At 18.2% G+C, this 25716-nt stretch overlaps 5 protein-coding genes across 5 annotated transcripts; 4 read left to right on the top strand and 1 right to left on the bottom strand.

Moving 5' to 3' along the window:
* Window positions 1-814: 814 nt before the first annotated feature.
* GPI (glucose-6-phosphate isomerase, putative) lies at window positions 815-2542 on the top strand (the record flags this gene model as incomplete). Its single annotated transcript, XM_028678677.1, has 1 exon — window positions 815-2542. One exon carries the CDS (start codon window positions 815-817, stop codon window positions 2540-2542), a length of 1728 nt encoding a protein of 575 aa, XP_028535799.1.
* A 1338-nt stretch (window positions 2543-3880) lies between these two features.
* On the top strand, window positions 3881-8838 carry PRELSG_1315000 (conserved Plasmodium membrane protein, unknown function; the record flags this gene model as incomplete). The annotated part of the gene is made up of 3 exons (XM_028678676.1): window positions 3881-8473; window positions 8548-8664; window positions 8803-8838. 3 exons carry the CDS (start codon window positions 3881-3883, stop codon window positions 8836-8838), a joined length of 4746 nt encoding a protein of 1581 aa, XP_028535798.1.
* A 46-nt stretch (window positions 8839-8884) lies between these two features.
* On the bottom strand, window positions 8885-14626 carry PRELSG_1314900 (conserved Plasmodium protein, unknown function; the record flags this gene model as incomplete). Its single annotated transcript, XM_028678675.1, has 1 exon — window positions 8885-14626. One exon carries the CDS (start codon window positions 14624-14626, stop codon window positions 8885-8887), a length of 5742 nt encoding a protein of 1913 aa, XP_028535797.1.
* A 3757-nt stretch (window positions 14627-18383) lies between these two features.
* Window positions 18384-21275, top strand: PTEX150 (translocon component PTEX150, putative; the record flags this gene model as incomplete). The annotated part of the gene is made up of 1 exon (XM_028678674.1): window positions 18384-21275. The coding sequence occupies one exon, from the start codon at window positions 18384-18386 to the stop codon at window positions 21273-21275; it is 2892 nt and encodes a 963-aa protein (XP_028535796.1).
* An 862-nt stretch (window positions 21276-22137) lies between these two features.
* PRELSG_1314700 (conserved Plasmodium protein, unknown function) lies at window positions 22138-25394 on the top strand (the record flags this gene model as incomplete). Its single annotated transcript, XM_028678673.1, has 2 exons — window positions 22138-25241; window positions 25343-25394. The coding sequence occupies 2 exons, from the start codon at window positions 22138-22140 to the stop codon at window positions 25392-25394; spliced, it is 3156 nt and encodes a 1051-aa protein (XP_028535795.1).
* Window positions 25395-25716: the final 322 nt, after the last annotated feature.

Raw genomic sequence — 25716 nt, 5'->3', positions numbered from 1 at the left:
TTACTACTAAATAAAAGCATTTTATGGTGAGATATTTATAAATATCAAAAGAAAAAAAAAAATTAAAAAATTTTATAATATTAAGAAATAATGTAGTTTTTTTCTTAATGAATAGAAAACTCTTTTTTTAATTATTCATTTATAATTTAATAAACTTCTTTTCTGTATAATTTTTGGTATTTGTAAATTTTTTTTTTTTTTTGCTTCTCTGATTTTATTCTTATAAAAAGTAAAACACTGCGCTGAATAAATTAAATATTCCAAAAAAAAAAAATTTTACATCTATATATTTAATGAAAATAAATAAATTGTGAATATTAAACTAAAAAATATAATAATGAAAAAATTGCATATATGATTATAGTGTTTAATTGATAGATATAATAAAAATAAAAAAATGTAGTAAATAATAAAATAAATACACATGAATAAATATTTAAAAAAAAAAAAAAATTGAATTTGTTTTTAATTAAATATTCCTTTTTATAGAACACAAAAAACGTTATTAAAATTAGAAAACACTATTTTATGTTCAAATAAAAATTAAAAGAATCTACATGTATATTTATATAAATATATAAAATTAATTTTTTTTAAAATAAACAATACAAAAAATATTTGTTTTTTAATCTTGAAATATATACTATGCTTATAGAAAAAAAAGTAGGTATAACAAAGCTTAAATAAATATATATAAACTTGATAAGTTATCAACAAACCGTATATCTGAATAGTACTTAATAAAATTGTATGATATTATAGTTTTTTTTAATTTATTATCTTTTTTTCTTTATGAAATCTTTTATTATTGAAAATGGAAATAACTTCTTTGAAAAGTTATAAGGAGCTAGTAGAATTAAGCAAAGATGAGAAAAAAAAAAATTTAAAAGATTATTTGAAGGATAAGGAAAGATCTCAGTTTTTTATTAGAAAATTTAAGAATTTTTACATTGATTTATCTCGTCAAAGATATAACCAAAAAACCCTGAATAAATTAATTGAATATGCAGAAGAAATAAAATTAAAAGAGAAAATCCAAAGTACATTCAAAGGAGAAAAAATGAATGTGACAGAAAATAGAAGTGTTTTACATACAGCATTAAGGATACCAGAGGAAAAAATAGATTCTCATAAAATTATAATTGATAATAAGAATATATTAGAAGATGTGCATAATGTACTGAAAAAAATTGAAGAATATTCTGATAATATAAGAAATGGAAATATAAAAACATGTAAAAACACAAAATTTAAAAATATCATATGCATAGGTATAGGAGGATCATATTTAGGTACAGAATTTGTATATGAGGCATTGAGATTTCATTATTATAATAGCATAGTAAATAAAAATAATAATTCAACTAATAATTTTAATAAAAATTATGATGAAGTATTTAATGTTAGATTTTTAGCTAATGTAGATCCAAACGACATAAATAGAGCAACCTATAATCTTGATCAAACAGAAACTTTAGTCATAATTATTTCTAAAACATTTACTACTGCTGAAACTATGTTAAATGCTAGATCAATTAGAAGTTGGTTGAGTTTGAAAATAAAAGATAAAGAAAGTTTAAGTAAACATATGGCTGCTGTAAGTACAAATTTAAAATTAACAGATGAATTTGGAATTTCACGAAACAATGTTTTTGAATTTTGGGATTGGGTAGGAGGAAGATTTTCAGTTACCAGTTCAGTTGGTATTTTGCCATTATCTATAGCATTTGGATATAAAAATATGAGACAATTTTTAAATGGTTGCCATGATTTAGACGAGCACTTTTTGAATACTAATTTGAAAGAAAATATTCCTGTGTTATTAGCATTAACAAGTTTTTATAATAGTCAATTTTTTGGTTATAAAAGTATAGCTGTATTACCTTATTTTCAGAATTTGTTAAAATTTGCAACTCATATTCAACAACTAGCAATGGAAAGTAATGGAAAAAGCGTAGATAGAAATAATCGTTTTATTGATTATAACACATGCCAAGTATATTTTGGAGAACCAGGTACAAATGGTCAACATAGTTTTTATCAATTAATTCATCAAGGACAGGTAGTACCTGTTGAGTTGATAGGATTTAAGTATTCACAATTTCCTATTCACTTTGATAATGAAATAATTAGTAATCATGACGAATTAATGACAAATTTTTTTGCACAAGCTGATGCTTTAGCTATAGGAAAAACAATAGAACAAGTAAAAGAAGAAAATGAAAAAAATCAAAATAAATTATCTGCTGATTTGTTAAACCATAAGGTATTTAAAGGAAATAGACCTTCAACTTTATTATTATTTGACGAATTAAATTTTTATACATGTGGAATGCTTTTATCTTTATATGAAAGTAGAATTATAGCAGAAGGATTTTTATTAAACATAAACAGTTTTGATCAGTGGGGAGTAGAATTGGGAAAAATCTTAGCCAAAGAAATTCGTAGCTATTTTCATGATGTTAGAACCAATAAAAAATCAAATACATCTTATGATTTTAATGAGTCTACAAAAATATTATTAAATCACTATTTAAATTAACTCAAACATTACAAAAAATGTATAATTAATATATTTACTTTTTTTATTTTAATACCATATGAAAAAAAAAAAAAAAAAATTTTTATTTATATGAATATATAATCACAATTTATCGATTTGATTTTTTTTTTTTCATTTATCTATGTCCCACATCTTTATAATTTCTCATTGGGGTATTTCCCCTTTTTTTTTTAAAATAATTATTTTTTTTTATCATTTATTAACTAAATCATGTGTTTGCTCCATAATTCAAAAATATAATGAGTTACATTCTTCTTTTTTTAATATATAAAAAATGTCTTATATTTCTTTCTTTGTGTATATATAAAAAATGTATTATACTTTTATTTTTAATTTTCCATTTATGAATATTTCATTGAACAATTTAGTATATTATATATATATGTTTGATTTATTTATGAAAGATAAAATTTTAATAAAAATACCAAAAAAAAAAAAAAAAAATATATATTTAATGTGAGAAAAATAAATAGTATTTTAAAAAGTGTGTTAATAAATATATCTTAACATATATATATATATGTAAAAAATATTTTTTTATGACTTAAATTATGGAAATAGCAAAAATGTTTAAATGATAAAATTATATAAATAACAAAAATGAGAAACATATGCCATTATATAAATAAAATAATTTTATAAATAATATTATTAAATAAATAACATAATTATATTGGCAGAACCATATGAATTATATAATTATAAAAAAATAATTAAAATAGAAATTTATTTGTGATTAGTATTTAAAAAAATAATATGTTATGCAAATATGAGAAGTAAAAAGAAGTAAAAAAGTTGATGCTGAAGAAATATCATATACAACGATTTAAATATTTTTAAATATAATTTTTATATATTTTTATAACCATATATCATTTGAGAGACATTTTAGATATTGTTTTTCGATATAATATATTGTTTAAGCAAATGAAAATTGAAATAAATAATAAAAATTAAGATAAAAAAATTTTAAATGAGTAAAAATAAGTAAAAATTGAAGAATTTCTGTCATGAAGCTACATAAAATTAAATGGAAATAATTTGTGGGAGGGGGGGAAAAAAAAAATTATACAAGCAGATATTATATTATTTTCATTTACATTTTATCTTTTTGTTTCATTTTATAATATTTTATTTTAATTCATTTTATTTTATTTTACATAAATATATTATTTTTTTAGTGGTTTATTTTTGTTCATTTTTTTTTTTTTTCTTTTTGTCTCATATTTTTAATTATGAATAATTATTACATTTTAATTTTACACATTTTTTATGATTTATTTATTTTATTTTATTCGTTAACTTTAAAGTTTCAATATGATACGAACACGCATAGTACTTCAAAGAGTAATTTTTATAATAATTTTTATTGGAATAGCTTACTTTTTCTTTGATTTTATGACTGTTTATGAAAGTTCTACTCGTTACTTAAGTTTTCTTTTGCTTATTATTATATATATAACATCGTATACACTATCTTTATTGCCAGAAATTTCTAATTCAATAAATTACTTTTTGTTTTATAAATCAAGAAAAAGAAGAATTTATACAAATTCAGTTAATGAATCATTATATTCTAAAAGAAAAGATAATAACAGTGAGGGATTAACAACTGATACTACAATAGACACTAGTTTTTTGTATATGAATCAAGAAGTAATTAAAAAAGAAAGAAATAAGAAAAGAAAAGCAAAATATTATTATATTTATAAAGAAAATGATACAGAAAATAATGACATAAATATATCAAATAAAAACTTGCAAATTAAGCAAAAGAAATTAAAGTACAACAAAAGTAAAATAAATAATTATGTACTAAAAAAAAATGAGGAATTCAAAGAAAAAATTATTATAGACAGTTCTGAGAAATTTGAAAATATTATTTCTAATGAAAAAAGAAAAACTATAAAAATAAGAGAAAGTATTAAAAATTATATAGAATTGAATGATTCAAAGAAAAGAGAGGAAAAAAAGGAAAATGAATTACTAAAATATAATAGAGACAATTATTTAAACAACAATAAAATATGTAATGAGAAAGAATACACAAATAGAACAATCGAGTCTTTTCTTTATAAAGAGAAATATTATCAAAGAAAAAGTGATGAAAGTATAGAAGATGAAGATATTCAATTTATAAATAAAAAAAAAAGCATGTGCTTTATTTTAAAAAATATATTATGTAAAAATAAGAAATTGAAGAAAATGAAATCTAGTTATTATTTAAACAACTGTTCTAATATAAATTGTTATAAGTTAGATAGCTTTTATGATAGAAATAAACAAATTTTAAAAGATACTAACTTTTCAAAATGGAACAGTATCTATTTAAAATTTATAATAAATATAAAATTAACATTTAAAAAATTTTGTAAAAATACTTCTTTTTTAATAGCAGATATCATTATAACCTTATTATTAAATATTGTATGGTTAAATGTTCATAAATTTTTACATAGAAATAATGATGATTTAGACAGAGGTATGTTTAATTGGAATACAGATAATATACCAGAAATATATAATAAAATAGAAGGATATTTACAGTATTTAATCTTATATGATATGTGTATAAAATTATTTCTTTTTTTTTCAGCTAATTACATATTAAGTTTTTCATTTTTATTGAATTTAATAAATACTCCCTTTTTCTATATAATTGTTTCTTTCTCGACTAAAATAAAATACAAAAAATTTCATTGGCTCTACTTATCTTGCCCATTCCGATTTCTTAATTTTTTGAGAATAGAATATTTATTTGGTGAATTTAATAATTACAGTAAATTAAATATTCCTATGATTAAACTGTCAATACAAATATTTGTTATGATTTATACTTACGCATGTATTAATTTTCTAATTGAACAGCCATGCAAAGGTAAATACGAATTATATGATTATATTTTTTCTGGAATGCAAACAGTAACAACAGCTGCATTAGGGAAAGGAACATGCTTTCCTTTTTCATATAAAGGAAAATTTGCTCATGTTTTTTATATCTTTATGACTTTTACATATATACATTATAAAATTAGATATCTGAAAAATTATATTGTTGAAGAAAAAAAAATATATGGAAAAATACCACATGTTAGTTCCCATTATTTTGTTATTATAGGGCACATTAAACCAATAGCTTTATATATAATTGTAAATGAATTACAATATAATTATAATAACCTTGATGAAATTATTATTTTAACTAGTTTACCTATCAAATTTTATCTAAATATAGTTCGTTTATTAAACAAAAAAAATGTTTGCCAAACAAGCTTATGTTTATATGATTTAAATAAACCATTACCTATAAAAATCAGAAGAATTATATCATATAGCAGTGGCGTTTTTATATGTAATAATGTTATTAACACACATCATAATATTACTAATGATATGGAAACATTAAAAAGATATAATGAAATAACTTCATTAGGATCATTTAGTAAATATATTTCTGTTTTTCTAAATAATATGTATAACAATAACATTTTATTAAAAAGAAATAGGAGGCACATCATATGTTTAAATGATTTTAAAATGAAACTATTTGCAAAAACCATTGACGATTGCCATGGTATGTTTTTATTAGTATTATTATTTTTTATCAACATTCCTGAAAAACAAAAATTTAAATATTCATATATATTAAGTAATGCTTTCGATAAACTAACAAAAAGTTCTAAAAAAAAAAGTTTACACAACAAAAAATATAAGAAAAAAAAAAATTACTTTAATTTAAAATTATTACAAAATTTTCATTCAAAAGAGAGTAAAACTATAACTAAATACAGAAATAGTAGTAGTAATAATGTTCATAAATTTAATATTCTTAGAAATAAAGAAGATAATGTAAAAAATACAAACAATAAACTTACAAAAGAAAATTATAATTTTTCTACAAAAAAAGGAGAAAGTAATAAGAATATTCAAAAGATTCCATTAATTCATAAAAAAAAGAAAAAAATTAATATTTTGCCTTTGTTTTTTAAAAAAAGGACAAAAAAACCTTTAAATAAAATTTTTACATGTCATGAAGATAATCATCATTCATTTTTTAGTTCTTATAATAATTATTTAAATTATATAAAAGGAATTAGATATAATATTTATAAAGTAAAATTGCCTTCTTTTTTTTTTAATAACCATTTTATTACAATTGTTCAATACATATACTTAAACTATAATGCTTTTGTAATAGGAATAATAGATCAATTTAATGAAATAAAGTTAAACCCAGTTCATTTTTTTTATACTTCAGATAATATAGAGTTTATTTTATTAAGTGATGATTTTAATATATTACATGAAATTTCAAAAAATAAAAAAGTTGAACTAGATTGGATATATAATATAGAAAGTGTAAAAATTAGAAAGAAAAAAAATAAAAAGAAAGTTTCACAGGAAAATGAAGAAAACAGCAACAATAATAATTATCATGAAATTAATAAATTAAAAAATGAAAATATAAATTTTAATCCTGTTTTAAATATTTTTAGAGTAGACAATTATTTACAAGCCTACAAAGTTTTTAATTTAAAAAATGAAAACTATTGTTCTCATAATAATAAAGATGGATACAATTCTTCATCAGATAACATATCTTCTAATAAAGAAAACAAAAGAGCTGATAAATTTATTTATAATGATAAAGAAGAAATGCTTTCGAAAGAAAAGAAAATGGCGCATTATAATAAAACTAAAGATGAAAAGAAAAAAAATATAGTAAATAATTACAAAACTAAAAGCAATACAATTAGTGAAAAAAATAAAGGTACCCAAGAAGTGAAAACAAATTTTTTTTCTAATAAAGAAATTTTCTCTGCTTGTAATAAAAATAGTTTCTCTTATAACAAGAAAGTAAAAAAACAAAAAAAAAAGGAAAAATATAAGAATATAGATTTCATTATATTAATTTATTGGCCTCAATCTTTAAATACGTTCCTAAAAATATTATTTAGAAGAAAAAAACATAATATAATTATACTAAGTGACCAAATTCCTTCTTATATATATAATAATAAATTATCAAAATATAAATATAATATATGTTATATACAAAAATCCCCTTTGATTTTATTCAATTTAATTGTTGCAGGTATTTTAGAATGCCAAAAATGCATAATTTTTAAGAATTACTTAAAGTTAGATTCTTATCAAAATATAGTATCTTATAACGAAGAATCTAAAAGTATAAATTTTTTTGAATACATGTGTGAAAATAATGATAATAACTTAATAATTATTTATAATAATATTCAAAATATTTTTATGAGGAGAAATGCTAACAAGTCTTTTATAAGTTATTATATTAAAAAAAATAATGAATCCTTTGCATATAATGATTACTTAAGAAATAAATCGTACTTTTTGAATAAAGGTAGCTACAGTAAAAAAAGGATATTGCCTAAAATAGAACAAATAAAAGAAAAAGGAAAAAAGAAGGATTTATACTTATTAATAGAATTAAACAACACTTTATCAATGCAGTATTTAAATAATGAAGTTTATAGAAATAACAATATATTAAAAAAGGTGTCTAATCAAATAAATAAAAATAATTCACGTTATTTATTATCTCTAGAAAAATATAAACAGAAAATGCAATTTTTTAATTATGGGAATTTACTTGTAGAAAATATATATAAAAAGATTGAGAATATTTTTGTTGATAATTATTTTTTTTATTTATATTTTTTACATTTTACATCTGCTAGTATATTTACTGATGAACTGCTTTATCATTTAATTGGATACACAATCCCAATTAAGGAATCTTCATTAAATATATGTGCAATTGAAGCTTTTATAAAAGGAACATATGCGGATAATAAAAAAAAAATAAAAACCGATCTTTTACTAAAAAAGATTAATCCTAAATATCATTGTACTAATTTTTTCTTTATCTTTCAAGTACAATTTTTTAAACAAAAATATTTATATGTAATATTTTAATTACATATACATTTATTTTATATCATTTTTAGAGATATTTAAGAAAGGGAGGAATTATAATTGGTGTTTATAGACATAATAATGAAAACAATATGAACATAGTTATTCCTTGTCCACAAAAAAAATTTATAATGCATAAAAATGATCAGGTATATTAAAAATTTAAAACTTTTTATAAAAATTTTAGGAAATTATGTAAAAAATTTAAAGTTAAAAAAGAATTAAGTAATTACTTATAAAAAAATATATAATTTCATATATATATATAATTTTTTTTCTTTATACAGGTTTATGTAATACAAAGTCAATATGAAGATGCATAAATATTTGAAATTAAAAAAAAAAAAAATAAGAAAAAAAAAATAGTTTCTAAAAATCTTTATAGATACATATATTTTCTATATGATGCTTATAATTTGTATTTTTAATATGTTCATTTTTTAAAGAATTAATTGAACAAATCTGAAAGCTTTCAATGTTCTTATTTTTTAGTGTTACATTTGTTAAATTAGTATTATTTATATCGTAAAAATAATTATCTTTTAGTGTGTTTTGCAATGAAGTATTTTTTAAATTACTATCTTTTATTTGGCTTGTTTCATTTGTATTATTAAAATAAATCTTTTTTACTTTAAGATGGCATTTTGTTAAATTGTTTTTATTAATATGATTTATTGTTGTATTATATAAATTATTCATATTATTATATGCACCATATGTATTTTTTAAAATACAATTTTTTGAACAAGTTTTATGCATACTCAAGTTATTTGAGTTTGGTAACATTTCTTCGTTTATTTTATAATAATTATTAAGTTGTAATTCGATATTATTCCTGTTATCTTTTGGAATATTTTTTATATTGTAATTAATTGTGTCAAAAAAATTATCTTTTTTTTTTAAAATAGTGTCTTTATATAAATTTTTATTTAAGTAAAAAGTAGATATATTATCATAACTTTTTATATCATTTATATTATTTTCATTATTAATTTCATTTTTTTTGTTTTGCACTATTTCAAAAAAATATAAATTATTTGTATTCTTAACATATAAATATTTCATTTTTTCAATATTATTATTTAAACTATAGTTTATTAAAGAAGTGTTATTATTTTCTATTTTTTTTTGAATATCGAAATTGTTTAATATTTCATATTTATTTTTTTCATTGCTATTATCATTATATCTCATATTTGAGATTTCTACTAAATTTCTTCTTTTATGATTCACATTTTTACTTAATTTGAAAATTTTTTTAAATATATCATAAATAAAAAAGTTATAACGAATATTTCTCATCTTATTATTTATACTTATTATTTGGTATTTATATTGTTTATTATATTTATTTATTATATGGTTATTCCTATTTATATATATTTTCCCTTTTGCATAAATTCTTCTGCCTAAGTGCCTCCAATCGTATTTTTTATTAACACAAATATCTTCATTATCACTTAAAGTTCTATATGTATTATTGAAATTACTATGATAATTGTTCTGGGTAGTATATGCTTTATCTAAACTAATATAATAATCATTAATATTATTGGAAATATTTTTATTATCAAATCCCTTACTTATGAAACTAATTTTATTGTTCATAAAATTAGTGATGTTATTATTGTTATTATCATAATTCATGTTATAGTTATTATTACTCGTGTAGTTACTAATGAAATTCTCATTTTTTTCTTTATTATAATTCAACTTACGTATTTTATTAATATCCAATGGACTATTCAAAATATATCCTTTGTTTCTACTTCGGTAATCATAATAATAATATGGAATAAATTTATATCTTATTAAAGGATGATAAATTGGTTTTTTTATAAATAAAAAAGAATATTTAAAATTTTTTATTGGCTTATATTTATTTTGATGTTTTATTCTGTAGATATATACAGGAGCTTTTTTTATATTACTATTTATTTCATTTTTAATCTTTTCATTTAAATGATACTTAGTATTATTAATTATTTCATTTTTCTTAACATTATTTAAACTTTTAATAAACTTAGAAAAAATAACATCACTTAATTTGCTTTCACTTAATTGTTTTTTAAATTTATAATAAATATTATTATATGAATTAATATAATGGATTTTTTTATTAATTTTTAGTTTACTTATTTTTATTATATCTTTTTTTTTATATAATTCTAACTTTCTAAATAAATTTTTTACCTTTTTTCTTTTTTTCTTTCTTTCGGTTTTTATTATTTTATTTAATGATTTTTTTATTTCTTTTACAGAATTATATAATTTCATCTTATCAATATTTTTTTTTTTTATATGTTGAATGAATTCCTTTACATAATTTTTATCATTTATTTTTTTATTCCATTTTCTGTGTTGGCTTCCAATAGCATTTATCTTTTTAAGGATAATATCACTAACACTTTTTTGTTTAATAATGTTTAAATATTTTAACGCATTAATTTTGTTGTATATGTCATTTTTTATAGAATTGCAAAATTTTGGGTAATTTAAGTTTTTAAATATAGAATTTTGTTTTAAATCAATCAAACTATTACTACGTAAAATATTCAATTTTACTTCACCGTTTTTATTTTCATCATCTTTTTTTGAATTAAGGGAACTCTGTTTTTTATAAATATTCTTTTTAATTGTATCAAGTATATTCGTGATATGTATTTCTTCATTTTGTTGTTTTTTATGTATTCTTTTCCATTTAATATACTCTGTATCACTATTTTTAATATTACAATCATTTTTGTAAATATTATCCAAGGTATCACAACTATTATTAATATAAGTAATCGCATTATTCTCAATGAAATCATTATGATTATATTTACTATCACAGTACTGATTATTATCATTCTCACTTTTAGGTTCATTAATGTACATATAATTATTATCAATGCTGCTAATGCAACTATTTTTATCATTAATTATTTGAGTTTTTGCTTTATTGTTTCTTAATTTTTTGTCTTTGCAATTCACTTTGATTTCATTCTTAAAATTGTTTTCTTGGCTATTTTCTTTTTTTTTTTTGCATATATGTATATGAGCATCATTGATATGATCTACATTATTGAAAATATTTACTATTGTTTTTAGATTTTCAGAAATATCTTTTTCAATTTTTTTGCATTTTTTATTAAATATTTTTTTCATTTTTTTTAAGTATCCTTTTTTAAACTCATCCAATATTTGGCTTTGAAGAAGAAAATAAAAATTATATATATCCGAAGATGTTTTAAAATTGTTATTACAATTTCCATTAGTTTCTACTTTTCTAACTATATTTTCTACTTCTCTTTGATGCTTTTTTTTCTTAACATTCTTCTTTTTCTTCTTTTTTTTTGATTCTATGTTAATATATTCGCTATTTAGTTTTTTAAATGAATGAAAAAAATTACTAATGGACTCTACTTTAGAATTCCCATCTAAATTACTCTGTTCATGAGTATTTAAAGAAAAGGAATTATTTAAAATTATTTCTCTATCTCCGTTTATTTGTATATCCTTTTCTTTATCATTTTTTTCTTCTATATTTATTTGGTCTATATTATTTAATTCAGTATCCTGATTAATAATATCATTATTAATATAACTGCTAATTATTTCTTCTAAACTTTTTTTTATTTCTATTTCCATTTTCGCCTCTATTTCCGTTTCATAATTAATAATGGTGTGAGTATCTTTTTGATTACTTTTACATTTTTCTTCATTTTCATATGTTAAATCATATTTTTTATAATTTTTAGTCTTATCTATTTGGTCATTTGTTGAAAAATTATATATTTCATCTGTCATTTCATTTTTTAAAGATTTTTCTAATGTAATATGTTCCTCATTCTTGTTCATATATGTACATTCTTTCTCATTTGAAATATTGTTATTATTAATCTCTTTTAAGTTGTTTGTACTCATATTTTTTATATTATCATTGTGAACATTTTCATTACTATTGTTATTCATATCTTCATTTTTATCATTATTTATTTTTTCACTATAACTATTACTTATCTCTTCATTTTCAATAATATTAGCACTGACCTCTTCCGTGCTAATACTAATAATACTTTCACTATTGTCGTTTTTTGTAATTTTATTATTTTCATTATTTAAATTTTTAATATTATCATTATTAATATTTTTACTACTATCACTATTAAAATTTTTATTATCATCGTTGTTTACGTTTTCAACATTATGAACAGTAATTTTTTTAGTAACATTATTGTTAACTTTATCTATATCATTTTTATTTTTATTATTGTTGTAATTTTTTATAATATTTCTGTTCTTACTGTTATTTCTTTTTTTTATGTTATCGTATATATCATTTTTTTTTTCATTGCTACTATTTTTACAATTTATAGTATTTATATTATTGTTACTTCCCTTATCATTGTCAATATAATTCTCGTTTTTTCCTTTTTTTGATAATATAACTTTTTTAATAATATTTATATCACTTGATAACTTACCATTTTTAAAATTATTGAAATGATTTGCTTCTTTTACAAAATTCATATACAATTGCCCACAATCTACACAAATATCAAATTTTTCCTTTTCTTTTTTATTATCACATACATTTTTTGTTATACTGTTTTGTTTAATATTTTTTTCTTTTTTATACATATCTTTCATTTTAGTCTCGAGATCAATACAACTTTCTTTTTTCTTTTTCTTTATATCTTTTTTTTTTTTTTCGTAATTTTTATTTTCATTATTTGTATATTTTTTATATTTACTGATTTTCTTACAAGATTTTTCATTATCTAATGATTCTCTAAAATGTGTATTATTTTGAAAACAATACATGAGATATTTTTTTATTGCATGCTCATTAGAACTATGTTTCTTATTAATTATACTTTTATTTTTGTTAAATTCATCTTTCAATCCGCAATCTATGTATTCATTAAAAAAATAATTTTTTTTTATTTGACTATTTATTAATTTCATTAAATTTTTAAAAAAAAATTTTCTTTCTAATTTTCTATGTCTATAATAATTTTGTAGTTTTTTTTTTAGTTTACAAAGATATAAATATCTTAAGAAAGAACATCTATTTCTTTTATGTTTTGTTTCAATATTATATAAATACTTTTTTTGTATAAAATAAAATGTGCAGCAACTATCGTATTTTTTTTTAATTTTACTAATTAAAGGGATTTTCTTGTTATTTAATTTTTTTTTAAAAAATAAAATGTTATTATTTTTTATAACATATATGTATTTTTTCAAAATTGTGATAATACCTACGTAATGAAACTTTACTTTTGCATTATATATTTTATAGCATTTCACTAAATAATCTATTTTATTTATAAGTTCTTTTCTAATTTTCTTTTTTCTATTGTATTTTTTTCTATTGAAGTATTTATTTCTATTTATATTTGCATCTTTGTTTTTATTTTTATTTATATTTTTATTACTACTTTTCGTTATCAAATTGTTGCTTTTAAGATTATCAGTATCATAAATGTGCATATAATAATTATCATCATAAACATCTTCTAACACGTTATCATTGTAGCATGTATTGCAACCTTTTTCGTGAAGTATATTGTTTTTTTTATTCTTTTTTATAATTTGATAATCACTTTCATCATTCTCATCAGTATAATCATAAATGGAATAAAAAGATTTTCTTGATAAATTGTTTTTTTCCTTTTCATTTTCAAAATTTGAATAATCATTTTGACTTTTTTCAGAATTTTCTATTTCATAAAAAAAGGAATTTTTTGAACTATTATCATATAATGTGCTTTTTTTTTTTAAGAAATTTCCTTTATTTATATTTTGATTATTGAAACCATAGGAAAACTCGTTACTCTTTTGATATATATTTAAATTATTCTCTTGAGAACTTATTTCTATACTTTCTTCTTGTCTGTCTTTATAAAAATAAATACTTTTTTTTTTATCTTTCATATCCATTTTGCATTTGCATAAATTTTTTATATAATGATTTAAATTATTACTTATATAACTACTATTTTTTAAATTGAAACTATTTATTTCATTATAATTTTTAATTAAATTATTGTTTTCATAATTTTTTTTTTTCCTTATAAAATTTATGTAGTCAGTAAATTTTATTTTACTTCTTTCATTCATGTTAATGTAGGCATAATGTTGCATAAACATATAAATATGCAAATATATATAAATATATATATATATATTACTTTAAATAAATTATTATAAAGAAATGAATTTCATATAAATTTTTTTTCTTTTTTTAAAATATTAAAATATAGTATCATTTAAAAAATATTTTTCTATATTTATATTAATAATTAAAAATATTGACATTAAAATGTCTAGAATAGTTCTAAGTACAGTCTTGTATTTTTTTATGACAAAATCAACTTTTTTTTTTTTTTTTTTTTTGTAATATATCTATTTTAAAAATATTTTATAGATACTTTATATTATAAATTTCAATTATTTATAATTTTTAACAAATTTTAGTATTAAAGATATTTTTAAGTTATTTATTTTATTTATTTTTTTAAATATATAACTACTGAAATGCCTTTATATATTTTATTTTTTTTAATAAATTTTATAAATTTGATGTTATAGTCTTTTAATTTTTTTGAAACATCGTGAAAGGATAGAATGTTATTAATTATTTATGTAATTATTTATTCCTTTTTTATTTTTTTAATTATAAAATAGTAAATAGTTTTCATAATTTTTTTTTATGATGCACTAGGTGCATACGCATACTACATCAATCAAAAGAAAACAATGAAAAAAAAAAAAAATTTAACAAAAATATAACAAAATTTTTCAATGTTTAGATAATAACATATATTGATAATTATTCTAAAAAAAAATAAACTTTATTTGTCCACAAAAGTATATAAATTAATAAAGTATCAAGTGACAAAGAATATTAATAAAATTAATTGAATAAGAAAAAAAAATGAAAAGAAATATAAAGAATATAAAAAAAAAAAAAATAGGAAAATTAAACATTTTATTTTTCTTAATTAGACTACTTTTATGAAATTTTTTTTTTTTTTTATCTACTTAAATTATCATCCCTATATATATATCTACATAGTATTGCAATAGTATGTTTTTAGTTACTTTTTTAATATATTATACGAAAAAAAATAAAACGCAATTGTTCCAATTTTTTATAATTTTGATTAAAAATATTTAAAAAAAAAAAAGAAAAAACTCATTAAAGTTAAAGAAAATATAAATTTTAAATGAAATTCTTTTAAAATAAATTACGAATAAAATATATTCATAAAAATAAGAAAATACACATGAATAAATAATTTTCTGAGTTGTGTATCGTTGTAGAAGAGTAAAGATTTAAGAAAAAAAATTAAAAATGTATTTTCTTTTAAATGTGTTTATATTAATTTTGCATCTAATATGTTTTGCATATTAATTTTTTAAAATCCATTTTTAATTATAAAAAGGTGAATAACAATAAATTTCTTATAGAAAAAAAAATTAAGCTATGAAAATAAAAATATATATCTTTTTATTGTATTTATTATTACACAATTCTTTTTCTTTTTATACTATTTTATATAAAATAATTTAATGCATATATGAACCTTTTTTTTGTCTTTTTTTTTTTTAATTTATTTATTACCTTGTGATTTTAGTTAAATATACTGATTTCAGTTTAACAATTTTTACATTGCAAAATTTAATGATCTTAAATATAAAATGAATGTTAAAATAATTTTTTTAAAAAGGATAGAAAAATACTAATTTATCAATTATCTATTATTGAAATAATCTTATTTTAACATTGTAGTTAATACATATATTTTGTTAGGAAACAGTATTTACCAAAATAAATATATAAAAAAAAAAAAAAAAATAAATAGAAGCATAACTTTTTATTTTTATGAAACTTAATTTGCACCTTGCCATGCAAAAACTATAATGATATTCTATAAAATGTATAGTAGGTATATTTTAATATTTGATATAAGAAAATATATTATTGACATGATTATGAAAATGATTCCATAAAATAACTTCTTAAGAAATTTATCAAAAGAATTATCCTTACACTAAATAATATTTTTGTTTTTTATGTATTTATATATATATTCTAACGAAATGTTTACATTGTTTTATAATTTTAGTCTTTTTAATGAGTACTTAATGATTTGTATTTTGTATTATTCTCATCATATAAGTAAAAAATGTTTTTTTTTTTTTATTTATAAGAAATATTTCTCATTACCCAAATACAAAATTTTGCTTTATTTTAATTTTTTTTTTGTGGTTTTATAAAAAAAAATTATTATTTTTTCATTGTTTTTTTTCTACCATTATTATTCTATATGAAGGTATTAATTAAAAAAAAATATATATTAATTACCATTTATTTTTTTTTTTTATCTAGCTAATATAGATTTTTAGAAATTAAAAATATTATTATTTTATTAATTACATGCTCTTAATTAAGGGATCTATTATTAATCTCAAAAAAAAAAATAAAATAAAATAAAGGAAATAAATACAAAAATATTAAAAAAACTATAATTTTTTTTTTTTTTTAATTTCCTTACATTATTTTTCTTTTTATAATTTAATTGTTATTTTTATTTAATGCTATTTAAATTATTTTTCTTAAGCATTCTCCTTTTCAGTTTTTTAGATAATAATAATAATTACTTTGCATGCTTAATTGCCAAAAAAAAAAAAAAAATATATATATATATATATAATTAAAAATAAAAATAATAATTTTTTTTGTAGAAAAGAAAAATAAAATAAGTATTATTTAGCTTTTTATAAAAATGTAAAAAAGAGAAAAAAAATTATATAATAGCCGAAAAATTTAATCTTACTAAATATAAAAAAATATTTATTTGGTAATTAAAGAAATAACCTTTATAAAAATACTGAAGTAAAATTTATTTTTATACTTTATTATTAAATCAATTACTTTTTCTTTTCTTAAATTTTTGTTTAATTCTTTTTTGATGAATTATATCACCACTGTTACATGCAATTTTTAATTTTTTTATATATTCTAGAGTATTTATATTAGCTTGCTAATTCTTAATATTAAAAAAAAGAAAAAAAAAAGATTAAAAAGAATATTAAGTATATTTATGAATTAATTTTTAAAAAATTTGTTATTAATTTGATAGTATAAATTTAAAATAGTATATGTATGTTTTTTTTTTTTTTAAGCATTTTATCAAAATTTTTAATAATTATATTTTGTACATTTCTTTAAAATATTTGAGTATAATACTCTTAATTTTCTTTATGTTTTTTTGGGATTTCTTATTTTTCTTTTATTATTATGGTTATATATTTTTAGTTTTAAATTGAGTTCATATATATATTATATTTAATTTTTTTATTTTAGAATAATACTTGATTTAATCATGCAACACCTAAATATATAGACTCAGAAAAATGATCACTAGTTTATTAAAATATATAATACAAAAAATATTTGTATATAAAATAATATATATTTTTAGATTATATATTTGTTTATAGGATTATTTTTTTTTTTATAAAGATTTCATGGTAATCATAATATTATGATTGTTGTACATAATTTGTAGTATATTTTATTAATACCATTATGGCACTTAATTTTATGTGAATAATATTTATTAATATTATGATTATTTTTATACATATAAAATTAGTGTTACCGTTTTAAAGATTATTTTATATATTTGCATTAGGTAGTAGAATTTTTTTTTTAATAGATTTTTTTTTTTACTTTTTTATATATGTAAATTTTATTAGGTAAATAAAATTATTACAAAGAAAAATATAATTAATTTTTAATATTTTTTTTAATATTTAACTTTTTTTTTTTTTTTTTGCATATTATAATATAAAAATTATATTTAATATGAAATCATTAATTTTAATTTCTTTTTTCATCTTTATATTTATTCATTATAATTATGTTATTGCAAATGGTGAAAATAAAAACTTAAATATAAAACCGACTTGTTCTAAACCATCTGATAATAATAGTAATAATGATGGCAGTAACAATAAGGATAATAAAAAAAAGGAAATAGAGAATTCTGGTGATTCATCGCAACAATCTAATGATCAAGGAAATAATGATAAAATAAATGATAATACGGAGAATTTGCAAAAGGATGAAAATAGAGAAGACGGCGATGATGACATATCTTCAAGTACTAATTCTTCAAATAACGAAGTAACAGAAGAAGATAATGATAATTATTTGAATGATGAAGAAAATCAAGATAGTGATAGTGGTAATTCAGATAATACAACTCAAGATAATGTTTTAGGTTTGAATGGATTGTTTCCTGGAAACTTAGGTGGAAGTAACCTTCAGAAGATACTGAATGATGAAACCTTTCAATCTTTTTTAAATTCTATGGGAAATAATCAAGGTAATAATTCAAATAAAGAAAATAACATATTTGGTGATATATTTAAAGATATGTTTAATGTAATCAATAACAATAAATTAAATTTACAAGGAAAAGGAAATATGGGGAATATGGATGCATTTAAAAATGAAAATGGCAACAAAACTGATGATAATGATGATGATGATGATGATGATGATGATGATAGTGATGATAGTGATGATACTGATAATGCTGATGATACTGATAAAAAAAATGATGAAACAGATTCATTAAACAAGTTGAATAATCTCGAAAAATTAAATGCACTAAAAGATAAATTAGAAAGTACTTTAAAAAATGTTGGTGTTGATGTTGACAAACTAAAAGAAAATATTCAAAGAAATAAGATGTTTTATAATAATAATTACATGAATGATGATTTACTTAAAAAATTTTCTTTAAATTTACCATCAAATACGTCAAATTTCGATGCTTTAAAAAACACAATTGATAATAATATGCAAAAAGAAATGAATAAAAAAAGCAATGATTCACATATAATTAATTCAAATAAAAAGGGAATTTCTTTTGAAAATAAACTAAGCACATTTGATGATGATACTTTAGATAAATATACAGAAATACCATTAGATAAAGAAGAAGATAATATAGATGAGTTATCTAATAAATATGAAGGAGAAAGCTACATAGATGAAGAAGAAAACTCATCAAATGAGCATAGTAATTATAATGAGAACAATTCAAATGACAATGCAAAGAGCTTGAATGAAAGCGAATTTACAAGCGAAGAAAAATTAATATCATCTTCATCATTAAATAATAATAATTTTTTTGTAAATAACAATCGACATCAATCAGATAAGTTTAGCACGGAAAATGATAATGAAAACTTTGATTTGGATTTTGAAGGAAACGATAATTCAAATTTAAATGAAGGCAATAATGATAATTCAGCTAAAGAAGAGGATGATGATATTATTTCATATGATATAGAAGAGTTAAAAAATGAATTAAAGGAATATACAGACCTTGATATTGAAAATATAAGTAAAGCCATGAACAAATATAACACTGCAAATAAAGAACTAAAAGGGGGAAACAAAAAACAGGATAATAATAAAGATGAAAATGATGAAATAGATATTGAAATCCTTAAAAAGTTAATTGAAGAAGGTAAATTAACTTATGAAGATTTAACAGAAGATTTATTAATGAAATTAATTTTACCTGATCAAAGTTTTTTTGAACTTTCTCCTTATCCAAGTGATGAAAAAGATTTATCAGTTAATGAAACGTCTGGTTTAATGAATGAGCAACTCAAAAACTTTTTAAAATCATATGGTACCTATCATATTAGCTATGATCCCAAATCAATTGATGTTAAGAAACAAAAAAAAATGGAAAACAAAGAAGAAGATAATGACAATGATGATGATTATTATGATTCCTATAAACAAATAGAACAGTCTTATGACGGATTCCCAGCAAACTACAACCATCATGTACCTCAATTAGTCGGTAATCAGTATGTCTACACTTCTTTCTATGATAAAAAAGAAGATTTAATAAAATATTTGAAAGAAAATAAAATAGTTTTAGGAAAATCTAAAAATAAATCAAAGAAATATAGTGCAAATACAGATTATTATAAAAAAAAAAAAATATTGGCATTAATCCGAGATTATATAGATGAAAATAATGAAAAAAAAGCTGTTGAATTTAAAAATATAAAAAGTAGCAAATTTATTAATCAAAAATTAAAAAAAAATAGTGAAGATAACAAATTAACTATATTATCTAAAGATGAGCTTGATGAAATGGTGCGTAAAGGAAATTTTAGCAATAAAAAAAAATCTAACGAATTAAAAAATACTCCTAATTTTATTCCCAATAAAAAAAAAAATAAATCTTCTGTAGAATTAACAAAAAGTAATAATAAAAATAATATGAGTGAAGGTAATATTAGCTCACAAAATGGTATTATTAAGAATGGCTATGTTACATATGATGGGAAGAATATTATTTCAAATGGAAAATATTTAAGAAGAATAGAAAATGATAATGAAAAAGATTCAACAAATAAATGTAATAAAGGAAATTGTACTTTAAAAACAGTAAATGAAGATTCACAAGATGATGAACATCTACAAAACGTAAATATTGATAAGGATAAAAGCAATATCCGTGTTAAGTATCCATTTTCATCTAATAAAGAAATACTTTATGATGATTTAATAGATAATTATTTCTTTAAAATGTTAATTGAAGTTCCTAATTTAAAAATTCTGAGAGAGAAAATTCTTAAATTACCGTATAGTGAAAAAGCTAAAAAATTACTTTTAAAGAGATATTATCAATATGTAAAGGAACTTAAAGATAGAATATAAAATTAAGGACATAAAGAATAAAAATGAAAAATTAAACAGATATATATGTATATATCGCTATGAATAAAGGTTTTTAAACAAGGAATTTATTTGCATTCCCTAAAGATATTCAGCATCAATTTATGTTTATTTCATGTTTTTTAAGAAATAAAATAATTTTAAAAATTTAATTAACAAGTTACTGATATTAAAAAAAATGTTGATGAATTTTTTTTTTTTTTTAAATTTGATTTTCATATTTTTAAATATAATTTGAGAATGAATAAATATCTGATTATTTTTTTTATTTAATTTTTCTTTTATGTATGTAGATATGTTTATTTTTTACTTTGCTTTAAATCTATAATAAAATAAAAAATAAAAATAAATTTTTTTTAAAAATTTTTGAAATTAGGTTTGATATTTAAGAAAAAAATTTTTTTTTGTAATTCTTAATAGACTAAGCGCTCTAAGAGTTATTCTAATTTCCTATAATGAATGTTATTTAATATATATATATTTAATCGTACTCTTTTTTTTCTTTTTTTTTTTTTATATTTTTAAATTTTAAAAAGCAAATTATATATAAATTAATTTAATTCTTTCTACTTATTCAACATATTTTTAAGATTGTTGTTAATTTATATGCTTTATATAATAATAAAGTATAAAATTAATTGCCAAAAAAAAAAAAAAAACATAATACATATATATATATATAAATGTAATTTAAAAAATATAAATGAAAATGAATGTTACTATTTACTAAAAAGATGAAGAAAAACTAAAAAATATAAATTAAAATATTTCACCTATTCTATAAAAAATAAAAAATCTCTAAAATTTTATCCTTAAAATTTTTAAAAAACGAAATTACGATAACATGAAATTCAAAGGAATTCCTAAAGAAAAATTAAATACTCACAAATTGTCATATATAAATTTAGAAAAAGAAATAAGTAATAAAATCAATAATATTTTAAATCTTATAATATTTGATATAAATAAGAAAAGTAAAAGTATATATACAAATGATTATATAAACTATATGAATGATAATTTATATAAGTTAAAAGATAAAAATCAGATATTTCATAATTCAATAAATAATTTACATATAAAATGGAAGTATTACAACAAAATTTCAATTGGTGTATTAAAAGAATATGTTAAGTTATTTCATAAAAATAAAAAAAATTTTAACTTAATTTTTACAAATAAGGAACCTTTATATAAAGAAAAGGAAGAAAAATTGTATAGGAATAACAAAGATGAAAGTGATGTTAATATATTAAATAAAGTGATTAAAGAAAGTGGAAAATTTAATGAAATAAATAGCATTGTATATAAAAACATAATATATGAAAATACATTAAATGAAAAATGGGAGGAACATAAAAATAGAAGGGAAGATAATAATACATTTATTAATTGTTTGAGTAATTGGTATGTTGATTTATATAAAGATATTAATATAAACGACATTAAATACGTTTGGCTAAAACATTTAATTGTGATTTTTAAGTTACTAATTGATTGCAATTTAAAAGTTGATGATAAAAGAAAATTGGATATTACAAAAGTAATTACAAATTTTCTTAAAAATAAAAATATTCACATAAATAATGATTTATATTTTTCTTACACATATATGTTATCTAAAATTAACATGATAGATAAGGAAATGGTTATTTTAATATGCAATAACATAAAAAACGATTACAAGTTATTAAGTTCATTAAATAAATTTTATCTTTTCAGTTCATTACATAATTTTGATTTTTCATGTAAAAAATTTCAACAAATTATAAATTATTTATACCGTTATTTTTATCACTTAATAAAAGAGAAATATATACATATAAAAAGTCATAGACACTTTAATGATAAATATGAAGTATCAAATAAAGATTCACTAGAAAAAAAAAAAGTTAATCTCAATAATAATAGAATAGGAGAAGAAATATACTTAAATTCTAATAATAAAATAATAACACCTGTAAATTCTAAAAATAAAAATGAAGAATTTTTAATTATAAATAATTATTTATTTGATATATACGAGAATTTATATAAACGTAAAAAATATATATCATATTTAGACAAAGTTATATTTAAATATATAATAAATGAGGAGTTGTTAAAATATAATAAAATACATTTGACAGTATTTAAAAGTATAATAAAAATATGTGATAAAGATATGTTAGATTTTTTATTTAAAAAAATAATAGAAAACATAGAAAGCTATGACACTACAGAAATATACAGCATGCTCAAATATTTTATAAAGTGTCAAAATGAATTGTTTTTCGATTTTTTATTGTTTTTGAAAAAAAAAAATTTTGAAAATATGAATTTAAAACACATCATATGCTTATATTTATCTATAAATAGAATATTAGTCAAAAAATATAAAAGAAAAAAAAAAAAAAAAAACATCTCTTCTATTCAAAATTATTATATAGAAGAGTTTTTAAATATAAACTGTTATGAATATGATGAATTAATGAATACAAATTATACAGAAAAAGAAGAATATATAGAGGATAATTTAGATACAAATAATTTAATGATGGAATGTGAGCATTTTTTAAGTAATGAATCAAAAAAAAATAATAATTTCGAAGAAATAAAGGCATGCTTAGAAATTATAAAAAATATAAATGAGAACATTATTACTATTTTAACAAAAAAAATTAACTATTTAAATAATAATAATATAATAACTATATTATATAATACCTGCTCTACCTTTAGTGAAAAACAAATTATTTTTGTAAATAAGTTGTTTTCACAATTATACGAGGAAAACTATTTAATTATAAATTTTTTGCATATATATAATAAATTATTTAGTAATTTCGTTTTTTATTACAGCAAACTTAGTATTGATATGAGATTCATAAATCTTATGGAAAATAATAAGGAAAGTATCAAATTAATTTCTACATATGAAAAAAAAGTTGAAAATAGTTTTAACTATATCAAGAAACGTTATTATATAAATGAACATGCTTTATACGATTTTAGTAAATATACTATAATATTAAATATATATGAAAAATTTTTTTTAGATATATTTATATACTATATGTATCAAAGCAATAAAGAATCTGAAACATACAAACAAAAATTATTTTCGCTTATCATTCATATATATACCCACTTACAATTTATATTTTTTAATAGTTGTGATAGAATTTTTCCAATAAATAAATTAGAACTAATTTTTAACTACAGTGAACATATTGTAAAAAACATAAATATATATATTAACTCAATTATATATCCACTAAAATTCATAAAAAAAAGGCATATATTTAAATCAAATAAAAATGAAAAGGCATCAAATGTAAAAAGTAACGATTTTTGTAAAAGTCACTTATTTCTTAATAGCTCAGGCAATGATATAAACCTATTACAATATAGTCTTTTTAATGAAAAAGGATTTAATATAAGTAGTATAAATATCAATGAAAATAAAGATTTAAACATCTTATATAATAATATAAGTAATAACTCTAATGATATAGTTTCTATAAACGCTCATGAAAATATAGATAATAATATTAATAAGTTTTCTAGTGATATAAATGATAATTCAGGAGATAATAGCATATATAGTTCTGAAAATGATATAAGAAAGTTCTTTTTTATAATTCAATATATAAATTACATATGTTCTTATATTTACTTTAGAACAAATGCAAGCAAAAGTTTGTCCATAAAAAAAAACACAATATACATTTGTTTGAGTTTACTAAGATATAATAAAGAAAATATGGTTGTTATAAATAATATTTTTAAAATATTGAAAGGAATGAATGTAGATGAAATCTGTAAAAATATTATTTTTATATTTGCTTTAGATTATATTCACGAATACTGTAATATTAGGGGCATTCTTATTAAATTATTTCGTTTTATAAAAAAAGATAAAATGCACAATATCTCTACTTTTAAGATTCCACCTAATAATACCAAGTAAAAAAGATAATTTGATATATATCTTTTATATAAAATGAAAACTTCAAAAAATGTGTGCATTTTATAACTTCTTTTTTTTTTCTTTTTTTTTTTTTCAGTTTTAAAATTCTAACAAGATATCTAAAATATATGGAAAAAAGATATGAGTAAAAAAGGTATTTTATTTTTTTTAATATAATAATAGCTTGTTGTAGAGTAGGAAATACCTTTATTAAAAATTACTAGTATTTATTCTTTTTTGAATTTTGACAGAAACATGTGTAATTTCAGTATTATCTTAAAAAAAAAAAAAAAAAGATTGTAATTTAAATAAAAATAAGTAAAATTTGTAATTTATTATTTATTTTTAAATTATGTTCTTTAGTATTTAACATTTGTGTTTATTTATTTATTTTTTTTTTTTTTTTGTTTTTTATTTTATATTTTTTTTTTTTTTTCCTAAATAAAAAATTTTGTTGAATTTTTTTTTAAC

Source organism: Plasmodium relictum (assembly GCF_900005765.1).
Source record: "Plasmodium relictum strain SGS1 genome assembly, chromosome: 13".
NCBI classification, from domain to species: Eukaryota; Apicomplexa; class Aconoidasida; order Haemosporida; family Plasmodiidae; genus Plasmodium; species Plasmodium relictum.
Note: the sequence above shows the minus strand (reverse complement) of the source record. Positions and strands in the feature narration are given on the sequence as shown.